The sequence below is a fragment of the Falco naumanni genome, chromosome 7 (genome assembly GCF_017639655.2).
Source record: "Falco naumanni isolate bFalNau1 chromosome 7, bFalNau1.pat, whole genome shotgun sequence".
Lineage (NCBI taxonomy): Eukaryota > Metazoa > Chordata > Aves > Falconiformes > Falconidae > Falco > Falco naumanni.
In genome coordinates this window covers 3,866,654-3,881,476 of record NC_054060.1, presented here as the reverse complement: position 1 = coordinate 3,881,476, position 14,823 = coordinate 3,866,654, and the positions used below count along the sequence as shown (strand labels likewise).

At 56.7% G+C, this 14,823-nt stretch overlaps 1 protein-coding gene across 1 annotated transcript in view; it reads left to right on the top strand.

Annotated features, from left to right (window-relative positions):
* ADAMTS7 (ADAM metallopeptidase with thrombospondin type 1 motif 7) overlaps window positions 1–14,823 on the top strand; it is a 50,738-nt gene that overhangs the window by 26,948 nt on the left and 8,967 nt on the right. Inside the window, exons 16-23 of the mRNA XM_040601699.1 lie at window positions 376–517; window positions 3,154–3,280; window positions 3,889–4,102; window positions 7,262–9,073; window positions 9,985–10,137; window positions 10,781–10,954; window positions 11,523–11,669; window positions 11,898–12,057. Of these exons, the coding sequence (XP_040457633.1) occupies window positions 376–517; window positions 3,154–3,280; window positions 3,889–4,102; window positions 7,262–9,073; window positions 9,985–10,137; window positions 10,781–10,954; window positions 11,523–11,669; window positions 11,898–12,057 (2,929 nt within the window). The remainder of the gene's footprint in view (window positions 1–375; window positions 518–3,153; window positions 3,281–3,888; window positions 4,103–7,261; window positions 9,074–9,984; window positions 10,138–10,780; window positions 10,955–11,522; window positions 11,670–11,897; window positions 12,058–14,823) is intronic.

Genomic DNA, 14,823 nt, shown 5'->3' with positions numbered 1-14,823 from the left:
GGGATTAACAGGAGAATCTTTCCAGCCTCTTCATCAGTGGACACATAAAACCTGGTGATTCTCAGTGTTGTCACTGTTATTTTTTTTAATATTACTTGACGCTGCCATGAGCGCAATGCTGTGAGCGAGGGCAGCTCCTCTGCTCCTACACTGCTTCAGCCACTTGCTAACCCTGTTTCTGAAATCGCTGTGAGCTGCTGCTGGGGTGCAGGTGATGCAGGTAATGCAGCCCTGGGGTGGAGCTGGATAGAGAATTGCATCTTTGTGGCCGTGCTGGGCAGGTTGTTACCTCCTGCAAAACCCCTGGGGTGCAGTGGCCAGCGGCGACTGCCGTGCACTAGCCAGCCTCCCTGACGGCCCTTTGTCTCCCCACAGCTGCTGTTTCAGGAGACCAACCCCGGCGTGCGGTACCAGTACACCATCCAGCGCCCGGCCGACAGCGAGAACGAGATCGAGCAGGCAGAATTCCTCTGGCGCTTCGGCTCCTGGACCACATGCACTGCCACATGCGGCACTGGTGAGTGCGGCTCCAGCGGGACCTCGGGGCTTGGTGGCCCGCCGTGGAGGAGTGGAGCAGGCAGTGCATCCTCGTACCGTGGGGATGCCTTAGAAATTCCTAGGTCTTTGGTTTCAGGAGGTCGTGGGGAGGGGGAGGTGGCATCTGCTGAGGTCACCGCTCTCCAGAGCCCCGCTGTGTTCGCCCACCGGACCCCAGGCTTTATCAGCACTTGCTCCTTGCTCGGTGTCCTGTTACTGCCGGGTGTTCCTTGGCGTCAGGGGGATGGAGACAAAAGGGCTTCAGAGAAATCCAGGGAGTGTTGAAGGGCCAGTCTCCCATCCGGCTGGGCCTCTCCAGGGGGGATTGTTTCCAGGGTTTTATGGAGAGCACATGGGAGGGTGCGTGGTGCCCATGCTTTCCCTGCTCCCACCCCAGTGCATCCCAGGGCTGGGCATCCTGGGGCAGCTTTTGGGGCGGCTGATGGAGGGGGACGATTCAGGCACGTTGCAAGGGGGGAGGCTGGGACCAGTGAGCGCTTCCTGGAGAGCAGCTGCCACTGGAAAGAAAGGGAATTCAAGGACACTTATACTTTCTTAGTGGTTCAGAGTGCCAGGAGAGGTTTCCTGCCTGTTCCTGAGAAATAGGTGTGGATTCCTGCTTGGAGCAGGAGGGTTGTGATGCAGCAGGAGCTGGCAGGTCATTTTTCATACATTTACACTGAGAGCTCTTCGCTGTGGGTTTGCAGGGGCCCTGCAGCATGGGGAGTTGAGGGGGACGGGAGCTGAGGGCACTCGCTTTTGTTTAAAACCAGCTTTCCTTTGCAAGGTTTGAGTAGTTGGCTTCCAGGATGGAAGGGAAATACAGGAGCACATCAGGCAGGAGCCAGGTGAGGATGCTTATCCCATCTGGCCACGAGCAGTCGGCTGGAGGAGGGTTGAGCCCCTCTCCCTGGGCTGGATGATGGAGTGTGCAGTGACACCGATTTGGGAGAGCTCAGGCCGAGCCTCTTCTGTGGGGGCTGGCTCCAGCCCTGCCGGCCCCGTCGGCTCCCAAGCGCTAGAGCCAGGGCACAGCTCAGCAGCTTCAGCAGGGTTCTATCCATCTCAGCTGATGGCAGTGGTTAATATTTACAGCTCTCCCAAGTCACAGGTCAAGTATGTGTTGCAAAAGGGAGGACAAAAACAGGCAGCGAGGCAGCAGTGAGGTCATCCTTTAAAATGTCACCCCATGAATGCTGCAGGCTGGGCCACGAGGCTTTGCCGGGTGATTTACCCGTGAGCTGCAGCTGGGGCAGAAGGCTGCCAAAGAGAGCCGTGCTGCTGGCGGCTGGTTCCCCTTCGGCCACAGCCCCCCTGAAAGCCTCAGCATGCATGCACACACATGTGCACACATACTCCGGTGCCTGGATGGTGGTGCCAGGACAGTGCTCCCACCGTTGGCTGCAGCATCTCCACCACTGGCCATCCTGCCCTACGTGTGCTCCTCTGCATGGTTTTGGCAGCCCCAAACGTCACAGTGCACCCTGTGCTGTGGCTGCAGAGGCTTTTTGTAAGGTTAGAGGTGGGGAAAGGCTTTTCCCCCAGCCAAGTGGCCTCTCCAGCAGCGGGATGTTTTCTGCAAAGCCTCTACTGGCTGCATCACTATCAAATCCCATTAGGCAGCTTGTGGAACGGCATTTTTCTGCATCTCTTTCATCTCGCTGCTCACTATAAAAGCTAAAGGATACTAAAGGTTTTACTCCAGAGACTTTTGCTCAGCGGCTCTCCCAGCATAACTCATCCATCAGTGCCCCTTGCATTGCTTGTGACCAGAGGCCACCAGGACCAAGCTGGAGTTGTAGAAATCTATCAGCAGGAGCCAGCAGAAGGGTGGAGATATTCCTGCTTTTAACCTGCCTTGTCTCTGTGAGCCGCTTGGTGCAGAGACAGAGCACCGAGAGGGCACACGGAGATGTCCCACGGAGTTTGCGAGGTTCTGACGGTCCTGGACATGGTTGTCCTCACCTTGCCTTCTGCGGAAACCCTCGCTATTCCTTAGGTATTTCCTGGCATCCCTAAGCGCTGGCAGAACAGGTGTAATTTGGTGGGTGTTTTCTAAGGGAGTACAAGGTTTGTCAACTCTCTCTGCTATCTGTTTTTAGCTGTCTGCGTGAGCATCCCTGGATTTGGTCTCTGGGCAGGAGCTGAGGTTGCCTTGTGCTGGACAGACACTGTGTCCTGACAGCCCCAGGGAGGGGCTTTGGCTGGGGTCTGCTGCTCGTAATGCCCGGGAGCCTGTGTCCTGGCTGGACCGGTGTTGCTTGCATCCATCCATCCATCCAGTCCCAGGTGTCCCTGCTTTGCAGCTGCATACCCAGAGTAATTTTCCAGCCCAGCTGAGCTCTGGAGGTCTCATCACACGGGTGATGGCCAGGTGTCCAGCTCTGCTTTTCCCACCCAGGTATGCTGGGAGCACTGGTGCTGTTGGGCTTCATGAGGGCATCAGTAGTACCTCAGCAGGTTCTCAACTTCCAGTTTCAGCAGTGGTTTTAATTTGTTTGCCCCGGTTTGGGGAGCTCAAGCTTATCTTAGGGCCTCTTGTCACCTAATGGCAGAGGATGCTCGGTGGTTCACTTTGATTTTCATCTCGAGCCAAGCCCTTGCCGGTGTCCACAGGGGTGCAGCGGCAGATCGTGCACTGCGTGGAGAAGTTGGCTGGCATCGTGGAGGAGCGGTACTGCGATGCGCTCACCCGCCCTGACGACCAGCAGAGGACATGCAGCGAGGAGCCCTGCCCGGCCAGGTCTGCCAGCTTTCCCCTCGCTCCTCCTCAGCAAAGCTTTAACGTCCAAACTGCCCGAAGGGAGCGAGCAGAGCTGGGGGAACCTCACTCGCGGCCATGCCCGGATTGCACCAGGATGTGTGCAGCTATTTGCAGCCCAGGGTTTGCACCCCTCGTCTCCCTCATGCTTGAGAATGGGTCCTAGACCCTGCGCTGGTCTGAGCAAACCCCTGTGGCTGCCTGACCACCACAGCGTGGTGTTGGTGTGCCAACTACGAGCTGCACAGGAGGGCACCGTCCTGGGCCAGGACCCCCCTGCCCCGGTGCAAATACCCATCCCCAGCACAACGTGAGCACGAACCCACCCCTGCCCCTCGGTCCGGGCACCCTGACCTTGGGCTGGAGCACAAACCGCACTTGGGATCCTAATTCCCCCAAGCCCCGCAGATGGTTACGGGCTGCTGAAGCCTGTGTGCATCTCGTGTACATCTCCCGGCCCCGGGCACCCCTCGGCTGGCGGTGGCTGAAACCCAGCACCCTGCAGTGCTCGGTGTGGAGGGCGCGGGACAGCCCGGCTCGCGGCCACGTGCTCCGGCTGAGACTTTTTTTCCTCTTTCACATTTCCGCAGGTGGTGGGTCGGCGAATGGCAGAAATGCTCGGCCACCTGCGGCCACTCGGGGCTGATGAAGAGGACGGTGCTCTGCATCCAGAGCGTGGGGCTGGACGAGCAGAGAGCCTTGCAGCAAGCAGACTGCCAGCATCTCTCCAAGCCAGATGCCACCGCGCCCTGTCACCGGGACGTCCCCTGTCCCTCCCAGTGGGCTGTGGGGAACTGGTCTGAGGTGAGAAGGAGAATCGGGGAGGTCCCAGTGTCTTGCAAAGCTGGCAGGAGCTGGGGACAAATCCCTCCCCAGACATCCTCAGCCTGCCCAAGAGTGCTTACAAGGAAAATTCATGGGTGTGTTTCTGTGGGCTCATGTTGTAACACCAGCTCACACGGACGGGAATTTCATTGCACGGGGAGGTCTCGGAGTGAGGAAGGAGCACCAGGCTGTTTGCCTCTGCCCCATCTTCTCTTGAACCTTGCTGCTCCCTCAATCAGGGTGACAGCCATGCTCCACGCTGGGTGCGAGGAGGGCAGAAACGAGAGGCTTTCAACCCTTCAGTGTATTTCCAGAGCACCGCAAGCCTTCCCCTTTATTTTGGCAGAAGCCTTGAAAATCATTCTTGCCTGTTGAGGCAAGGCACAGGGGGCAAGCTGGGGTCTGGGTGCACCGTGCTTGTGTGTGTGCTGTCCCGTGGGCATCTGCTCCCCAGCAGCGAAGCTGCCCCATCGCTGCTGCAGAGCTGGGGTGGGCAGAGACAGAGACCCCCTCAGCGATAATGCCCTGAGGGGGGCATCACAAGTTTTTCAACATTTTTTTTTAAAAGAGAGGGAAAGACCAAAAAACACCCATGTATCAAAGGCTGTGGTCTGTGGACACTCTGTGTAGCCTTTATTTTTGTATTTCTGCGGATCAGCTTAACCACAGGTTGAGGGTTTTAACCAGAAAATTATAACCCCTAATTTGAGCAGCGGTTTCAGTGTTCAGTGTGAAGACAAATATCGGGAGAGAAACGAGAGAGCCTGGGAACTGCGCTCGTTGCTAAGAAACAAGCGGAATAAAAATGCGAACAGAAAATTTGAAGGCTAAATGAGAGCTATTTAGAAATATTTTTCTAGGGGCCCACAAAAGCCACAATTGCAGGGCTGAGAAAGGCGGCCGCAACAGTTTAAAGGGAAAAATCACGGATTGCCTGTGGGTCTGGGCTGTGCACAGAGCCAGCACGAGCCGGCACAGTCGTCCCTTGTGGTATTGACATCTGCTGATCTGGGAGCCCAGGAAAAATGTGCTCGAGATTTCGAGATGTCTGTAATTTTTCTGTCCTTCTTTCCCTTAAAGCGAGAGCCCTCTTCCCTCTCCATTTCCAGCACCACCAGTAAGCAGAGAAAGTGGGGGGGGCTCAGAAGTTTCCCAGGAATGTGGTCTTTCTATCCAGCAGTAATAATAGGGGGCCACTGTATTTTTTTTGTGCCTGCAGACCCTCGGCAAGGCAGCAGGTACGTGCTGGGCAGCCCGCCAAGCCGGGGGGGTGGTTTGCAGTTTGGGTAGCCCAAAAAAGTGCTTAAAGACTGGGACATAGCACCTTCAGAGGGACCCTAAAGCGATGTATATCCAGCTTTGTGGGCTTAGCCAAGAAGTATTGTTTGTTGTCCATTAATACACGAACGGGAGCATCTGTCTGCTGTCAGGAGCACATCCTGCTGCGCTGCCTGCTGTGATGCCTCCTGCAGTCCTGTGCTTGACGTGGAACCCTCCTGCAAGCTCTGGGTGTTCCTCCGAGAGGCTCCTAACAGCCAGCGGCTCTTATCTGTGTCCCAGAGGCTTTCCTGATAACCCAGCCTTGGCAAACAAACCCCTTCCTTCCCCCTGCAAGAGCTGCAATACCTGGAACTTACCTCCTGGATGGACCTGGAGGCATTTGCTGAGACATTTTAGCTTAAGATGCGCGCAGTGGGAATTGTCCTCTGTTTTCCCTGATTTGGCAGTGCCATCCCAGTAGGGAGAAGCAGCTTGCTTGCACCCCTTTGCAGATGCTAATGTGTGGTAACATTTATTTCAGCAGCATCTTGTAGCTGGTGGAAATGCCTGGAGGTGGCCACGCCGTGTTACCGACTGTCCCTTCTGCCAGGCATAGTCCCCAGGGTCGTTTCTGCCCCTGCCTGGCATTGCACAGGAGACAGAGCTGGGCCAGCCCTGGCACGGCATGGCACAGGGATCCTGGCTGCTGGGTCAGCATCTCCTCCGGGCAGCCCCTGCCTGGGGGGAGACGTCCCACCGGGTGGGCACCCACCCGGGAGCCCACCAGGCCTGGCACGGGGAGCAGGGCACATGCCCACCAGGCACCTGGACCTCACGAGGGCTGAGCAAAGATGAGAAAGGCTCAAAATACAAGAGTACTTCTTGTCTGAAGAGCACACCTTCCATCCAGCCCAGCAGCTCTGCCTCTCCACCGTAACCTCTTAATTTCCACATGCTGCTGGCTGTGCCTCGAAGCCGTGCCTCAGCCCATCTGTTTCCATCCGGGTAGCTGGGATTTCAGCAGAAAACCCCTCCGCTGGGTTTGTTTGCCTCGTGGACCGTTTGTTCTCCTTGGCTGGCTTGAGTGAGGCGCTTTGATGTACATGACTAATGCTCTGTGCATCTGTCACCGCAAACTGCAGCGGCCTGTGGCTTGTGCAGCCCACATGTGATGTTTTACTTATCCAGCAGAAAATTTTGCTGCAGCTCTTTCCAGCTTGTAGGTTTCTTTTATACTGAACAATCTCAAAGAGACCATTATGGTGGAGGAGGGGGTGTCCTCAACAAGGCTCCTTGTTGACCCTTGCTTTTTCCTTACTAGGACAACACCCATGTTGTTATCCCCTGCTTCAAAAAATTCTGTTCTAGAAGAAGAGATGTAATTCATGGCAATAGGTCACAGAGAAGACCTATTAGATCATTTTACGCAATGCCTTTCACAGTGTCCATCTCCCAGGGAAATTGTTTCTGGCTGGAGTGCAGGTCAAGGATCACCCTGAGTAAAGTGCCCTGCACTGGGATGGGCTCTAACAGCCCCAGAGGTAGATTTGGCCAGGAATAGCACTTCTTACTGGTGTGACCGGTACCCTGTGCTCCTGACTCCTGGTACAGGACCCTGTGCTGCAGGTGGGACTGGCACAGGAGACGTCTCGGGACCTGGGTGGGTGGTGGGAGCATGGCAGAGCAATGTGGAGCACCTTCTCCTTGTGCCTGTAGCATCATGGTGCATGGGATGGTTGAGCACCTGCTTCAGTATCTCAGAGAGGAGCCCTGGAGAGGGGCACGGGCACTGCTGCCAGCCCCTTCCCTGCTCCTCCTGCTGCACCTGCATCACCTGTGCTCCCATCCCTGACGTTTGCATCTCTCTTCCTTTCCCAGTGCTCGGCAACGTGTGGGAATGGGACACAGAGGCGCCCTGTTTACTGCAGCAACAGCACTGGAGCTGCTTGTGACCCTGCAGAAAGACCCAGCTCGGAAACTATTTGCTCCTTGCCACAGTGCCAGAAGAAATTAGACAATGCCAACGTGGACTGGTCTGGCAGTGGGTCTTCCAGCAGAGAGATATTTAATGAAATCGATTACATCCCCAGCAACCACATTGCTAAATTTAACCCTTTGATTCCAAATATTCCAGAGTCCAATGACGTCAATATCATCACTGAGGAGGACTTCTCAGCCAGAAAGGGAAATGTTTTTGTTGACGACTTTTACTACGATTATAATTTTATCAACTTCCATGAGGATCTGTCTTACTACCCCTTCACAGAGAAAGAGACAAAAGGCGAGGATCCTAAGCCAGAGCTGAGCATCAACGATGTGGAGGGGTCCCGTGAGATGCCTGCTGATGTCCTGCACTCCATCAAGCTGGGAGGAGGAGCAAGCGAGGACCATCTGGTGACCAACAAAGTGACCACTTCTGTTCCTGGGCACGGCAAAGGAGAGATGGAACCTGGGGGTTTAGCCATGAATGATCTCCTGAGTATGGTACCTGTGGATGCAGGAACAGCTGCTCCCAAGTATGCCATCCCTGATTTCATGGGTGAGGAGGAGGACACCACACTTTTGTCCCGCTCTGAGGACCACCCACCCACCCAGAGCACCTCGAGTCACAACTCTGCAAACAGCCATGACCACCCACACCCAGATGAACCCCAGGGAGCTGTGCCAATGAGGACTGGTCCTGAGCAGGATGCTCCAGCCCATGGCCTCGCTCCCTGGGCCCCTTACCCAGCTGATCCCTCCCCACCGGTGCCCACTGGCAGGGGCAGCACTGGCGCAGACACATCTGACCATCTGAGAGAGCCAGGGAGCAGCGGTGAGGGGCGTGTGAGCACAGAGGGGCTGGGTGACACTGGTGGTGAGGCCCCTGACGTGGCCAGCTCTGCGGGGAGAGGCCGTGAAGACTCAAGGGAAATGGACCTTGTCATCACCAGTAACGCTAACAGTGCTGCCCCTGAGAGCAAGGAGCAGGAATGGTGGGCAGAAATGCCGAAGGGGATGGCGGGCATGCACACAGCACCAGCAGCTGATGACCAAGCCCATGGGACAGAGGGGGCAGATCTTTCCTTCCCCACCCCACAAGGACCAGGGTGGGAGATGGGAAGGAGCACCCATCCCGCTGTGAGTCTCTATCCCATGGGTGCTGACGGGGACTCCGTAGGACAAGCAGGGCACCAGCCAGAGCTCCATACCCCAACGTCCCTGACCTTGGCTCCCTTGGTGGCCACTACAGCCTTTGCAGCGGCAGTGTCCTTGTCCCCTGCCGTGCCCAGGCCAGCCACCCAACTTACCTCCAGCAGCTTCACTCAGCAAGATACCCCAGCACCAGCCATGCCCATGACCCCGGCTCACAGCCCTCTCGCACACCCAGCAGGAGCATCACCCTCTGAGGAACCCTCAGCATGGTGGTCCATGGGGGTGTCCCACCACCCGGAGCTGGCATCGCCCCATGCAGAGCTGACCTTCCACGGAACCCCGCTCAGCAGCACTGTGGCAGGGGACCACTCGCCATGGGCAACCCCAGGGATACCTGCTTTCAGTGATGGGGACCACAAATTATCTCAGCCCACCCCTGCCTCCCCGCTGCTCTGGGAGAAGAAAAAGATGGAGAAGGAGGAGCCTTCACTTCCGCCATTCATCAGCATGGCAGCCACAGCGATGCCCAGCTGGGAGGTTGGGAACTGGAGCGAGGTACGTGTTGAGTCCCATTAAAAGTGTGACGTGGCCAGTACAGAGGTGAGAGACTGGTCCGTCTGCTGGCTGGTCTCTGGGACATTGCTCTTTGTGTGAGAAGACATGCATGGCAGCTTTGAGCGGCACAGGTATTTTGGCTGAACGCTGAAAGCCCCCAGCTCTGTGGGGCGGAGCAGGCAGCCAGCCCACCGCGCCACAGGCCACCATAGCCAGGAGCTGCTGCCTGGCGCGAATCAGATGCCCATGCCCCGCTGTCACTGCATCCTGTCCCGCTCCCTCTGGCACCAGCCATGGTGGCAGCGCCTTGTGCTCTGCAATGCTCAGCCCCAGAAAGGCACAATTCTGAGCTGCCCTGGCATGCCTCCCTGCTCCAGGAGGGCTGGTGCCCCCGTGCCTGGCGTTCCCCAGCTCCGCAGGGAGCCTCCTGGGGCAGCGGGTGCTCGAGCAGCAGTGGCAGTACCCGACAGGCAGGGAAGCGTGCTTCCCACCCGGATCCCTGTCCGCTCGGGAGGAGCAGGCAAGCGGGGAGCACCCACGCTGGCACTGGGCACCCAGGGAGGCCAACCCTGGCACAGGAGCAAGCTCCTGCCATTGTACAGGAGAGAGTATCTTAAAACCCGCCATGAGAAGACAGAAATGTAAATGTCAGGTGTAAGGTGCATCAAGGCTGCAAATTGCCAAAGGGACGGGGCTGTGCTGAGTGCAGTGGATGGGGCATTACTGGCAATTATCAGCTCTCCTCTCGCTGCCCAGCTGTCCCAGGGCTGCTCTCTGCAGAGCATTTGCAGTGACAGACAGCCACTGCGGGTCAGGCATTGGGAGCATTGGGGCAGCAGGGGCACTGGGGGACAGCCCCACGGCGGCCAGTGGGAGAGGAGTGGAGCAGGAGTCTGCCTTGTGTGTTGCAGTGCTCAGCCACCTGCGGCGTGGGTGCGATCTGGAGGACCGTGCGCTGCAGCACCGGCAGTGACGACGGCTGTGCCGCTGCCAACAAACCCGTCCCTGCTCGGCGGTGTTCCCTCAGACCGTGTTCATCGTGGCGCGTGGGGAACTGGAGCAAGGTAAACAGGCATGCAGCTGGTAGAGAGTCCTGGAAAATCCACAGAAAAATGAAGGCAGGTGGTGCCTGCACTGGGACTGGCACGGTACCTGCTCTCGGGCCGTGCTCTTCCCCCGTGGCTCCCAAATGCAGAGGTTAAAGATCTGCATTTGCCACAGAGTTTAAATACTTCATCCCGCAATAATCCTTCTATTTTTCCTGCTCGTGGGCTGGTTAGAAAGCCAGTAATTTGCAAAAGCTGAACAAAGAGTGGTTTGAAAGTCTCTGGGAAATGTTCGGGCTGTTCTGCACTATAGTGTTTGCAGCTGGGTTGGGTGAATCCAGCAGGTTCAATGGCAGGGAACGACCCCCCTTGCTCTGGGTGGCCGCCGTTTCTCAGGATCATCAGGTGTCTCATGCACAAAGACTTTGTTGTCACTACAACTGGAAACCAATTGCTTTCAGAGGGATGGCAGTGACAGGTTCAGTGCTGCATGGCATTTTCTCTAGCTTGGCCTGGGGAAAGAGGTGAAAAAAGGTTGAGTATCAATTCAATCCAACCTGAGGCAGGTGTGTCTCTGGCGTCACTTCCCGTTGCTGGAGGGATTCCCCCTGCACCAGCCCTTGCTGCCCTTCCCCAGCATGATGCTTGTGTGGTTTCCCAGTGCTCCAGGAGCTGCGGTGGGGGAACGAAGGTTCGGGACGTGCATTGCATCGACACCAGAGACCAGAGGCTCCTACGGCCCTTCCACTGCCAGGCTGTCCTGTACAAACCACCCGTGCAGCTCCCCTGCCAGAGCCTGCCCTGCCTGGACTGGTACACGTCCTCCTGGAGAGAGGTAGGGGCTGCTGGGGACGGGGCTGAGCAGAGGGGCAGCGCTCAGCACCTGAGCATCGCAGCGGGGCTTCGTCCCTGGCTGGGCAGACGCAGTACGTGTGCTTGCGATGGAGAGTTCCACACCTGCAGTTATTTTTCTGCTCTTTCAGCCAGCACTTGGCATTTGGTTGCCCAGAGCAAATGCTCAGCAGCTGAGCAAGTGCAAGGCCAGGGGTGCTGAGCTGCCCGCAGCCGTAGGCTGTGCTGGACCCCCCCAAGTCATTGCTGGCAGAGGGACCATGGGCTCAGCCCGCCTCTTCACACGCCTGCAAAATTTAAGCAGATACTTGCGGCGGGTCTGCTGCGTCCTGCTGCTGCTGGGACCCTCCCAGCCAGTTCCAAGCCCCGAGAAGGAAATGGCCCGCTAACAGCGGGGGTGGCTGCGGAGCAGCGCTCCGCCGGGGGAGCAGGTTTGGTGCATTTGCAGAGGGGGTTTGCAGCGTCTTTCCTGAAGACGCCGGGGCATGGCATGGCTGCCTTTCTGCGCGGCTGCTGGCTTCCCCTCTCGAGGGCTTGTTGTGTCTCGGCAGTGCTCGGAGGCGTGCGGCGGCGGGGAGCAGGAGCGGCTGGTGACTTGCCCGGAGCTGGGCCGTTGTGAGGAGACGGTGCGGCCCAACGCCACCCGGCCCTGCAACACCCACCCCTGCACCACCTGGGTGGTGGGCTCCTGGGGAGAGGTGAGTGGGCACGGGTGGGAGCGCGCCGTGCCTCTCGACGGGGCTTTTGCGTGACATGCGAGGAACGGGAGGGAAAACCCAACCCTCAGAACCAAACTGGGGGCTATTGCAATAAATCCCTCCTAGGCTCTGGTGCTGCCGGCACCGCATGGCATCGGGGGGGGCGGCTCTGTGGGGCTGGGGGACGGGTGCCCCCCGGTGCTGATGGGGCTGCCCCCCTCCCTCTAGTGCACGGCTCCTTGCGGCGGGGGCATCCAGCGGCGCCAGGTCAAGTGCATCAACACCAAGACGGGGCTGGCCGAGGAGGACAGCAGCCTCTGCGACCACGAGCCCTGGCCTGAGAGCACCCAGAAGTGCAACCCGCAGGACTGCGAGAGCACCGAGTCAGGTAAGCCAGCAGCGCCCTGTGGCCCTCCTGCCTGTCCTGGGAGCTGAACGCTTTGTCTTTAGCGTGGTTACGCTCCCCAAGAGTGTGTGCGCGCCGTTTGTGATAAATGCTGCACTTTGAGGACAGGGTGATAATTGTGGAGATTGGTGTGCAAACCACCCAGGCTCCCAGTTAAGGACTATTACCTGCAGGGCGAGTGGCTTCTCCATCATCAGCTCCATGCAGCATCCTCCACTGCCATCCTCTGCTGTGGTTGGGGACACTTTTCCACCATACAGCACCAGTGACACCCGGGTAGGAGCTGGGGTGTGCGCGGTTTTGCCCCTCGCCGTGGGTCGCAGAGTGATGTGAGGAGGCACAGCGTGGTGCTGCCTCGTGGGCTGTGTGCCGGGGAGGTTTGGATGGCACCGTGCTAGTGGGCATCAGGTGGGTGTGCTGTGCACTCTGCTTCGACTTCTCAAAGCCGTGCCGTGAAATGAAGTAGAGGCCGTGTAAGAACTCAACCCGTTTCTGGGTCTGGTGACTGGAGGTGTTTTTTCTGGCCAACTTTAGACTCATTCATTTTTCTTCTCCCCACCTTTCACTTCTCAGTCCCCCTGGGCAGTCTCGGGGAGGACACCAGCAATGACTGGCCATCCTGAAAGACAAGCTACACTCAATTAATTTTTCCAGGGCAGGTCCTGCCCTGTGCTCTCCCAGCTGGCCGGCAGTACGATGCCGTCCTGCTCCCGGGAAGGGATCCCAGGAAGGGCCGTGCTGCCGGCGGAGCAGCACCCAGGGTGGGACAGGCTGAGTGCCGGGGTGAGCCGGGGGTCTGGGCATGGGGAATAGTGATGGGCACACGGTGCTGCCAGACAGGGAGCTGGTGCTGGCCACAGCAAGGAGAGTGTTGGGGGAGGAAGGGCAAACCAATCAGCCTCTAAAAAGTGATGTGTCTGTGAGAAGATGAGGGGGTGTTTTATACGTGAATTGCGTAAGGCTAGTTTGGCTAATCAATAATGAAGTGGGAATGTTATAGCCATCTGTAAATGTCCAGAGCATTTGGCTCTCAAAGGGCTGAGCGTGGTTTGTTACTGTCGGGAATGTGAGCTGGGATGTGCCTGTCAGAGGCAGCAGCATCACCCCGCAAAGGGACTGCCGGCGCCGGCCCGAGTGACTGCACAGGGGTGGCATGGGGCAAAGGGACCTGGTGCAGCAGCGACGTGGCATTCGGGAAAAGGAAGCCAGAAGGAAACATCAAGTGGTTAAATGCTCTGACCACCAGAAAGCTGTTCAGTTATAAAGTCCCAGAACACAAACCTTTTGAAACAAGCCTGGGCTCACCACTAGAAAGTCAGATAAAAGACCAGTTCTCCAGCATCTTTGGTATGTCTGAGCAGACACTTCGGTGCGTCGGTCCCATTTTAACCTGAGCCAGGCAGGCTTCCCACCAGCTTCATCTACCTGCTCCAGCTGCAGCCACGGTGCTTGGCCATGCCACAGGCGCTCACTTGGCTTCTGCTCTCACCTTCACTCGGAGAAATACATCCCACGGCACCAGGCAGTTCCCTATAAGCCAAAGATCTGTGGGCTGCAGGGGTTAAGAGCACTTAAAAGGAAAAGCAACATAATGAGGGGATTAGATGTCAGTGATATTAGTGTGTTAATCATTAATCAGCTTTATCTTTTTAGTGTGTCTGTGTGTGGGGGGGGAAAAAAAAAAAAAGCTTTTTTGACTGCCCAGAAAGAAACGTTAGACCCTCAGGAGGCTTCCTGAACAAAGAGAGGGCTGAGAGGGGGGAGCAGGGTGGGCAGGAGGCCCCACAGCTGCTCCCCACCTCCATGCAGGTCCCCCTTTGCAGCCTGGGACTCCCATCCTTGTCCTTTCAGCGACCTCTGTTTGTCCTGTACCCAGCTGTGGTCCCTCCAACACCTATCCTGGGCAGCGCAGGAGCACTGGCTTCGATTAACTGGGATTTGGAGGCTGTGACCACTGGCCGTCGGGATGCTTGTAGCCACTAAGCCGCTCCTTTTTGCTGGCTGCGCAACTCTCCTGTGTTTGCAAGTCTGTCGGGCAGTTCAATATTTAGGAAATAATTAGTAAGGCTTGCTCAAGAAATGATGTGTGGTTCCGGCTATTTTTGTCTAAAGGGAAAATTTCTGTGCTGGGCTTGGTGATGAGAGCCATGGAGCCACGCCACGGAGCCAAGGTTGTACCAGAATAACCACTTAGATGTCTAGGAAGCACCCAAATGAATGTTAAAAATCTGGATTAAAAATGACATAAATGCTCTGGCTGTAACCCAGGGTAGGAAACGCCTCTTGGAAATACAAATGTTTCCTGCCAAACCGTGAAGAGGAACAAAACTTGCACATGGCAGGAAATCACAGATGTGTAAATCCACAGGCAGAGGCTCCCAGAAAAGCCATGAATGTAAACTCCAGCCCCTTCCTGTGTTTTAAAGGATCTTTACTGCACAAGATTAATGCAGGCTGGAGAGATTCATGTGTTTATGTTAGAAGCACAAGGAGCTTCTATCTCCTTGAACAGGAGGTGCACCGAGACCAGCAAAATCATGTGTTTGCCTTTGTGAGCAGTTGTGTTCTCGCGGACACAAAAATGTGAATAACCCCAGTAGAGTTTAAATGTTAAATCCATTATCAGATGAATTTTTAAGAGAGAGAGAACACATTACGCATAACCAAACATCTCACCGGCAGTCAGTTTTCTTCACTTAAAGGAGGTTGGAATTAATTAGAACCAGAATCGTGTTCTGTTGCCAGGTT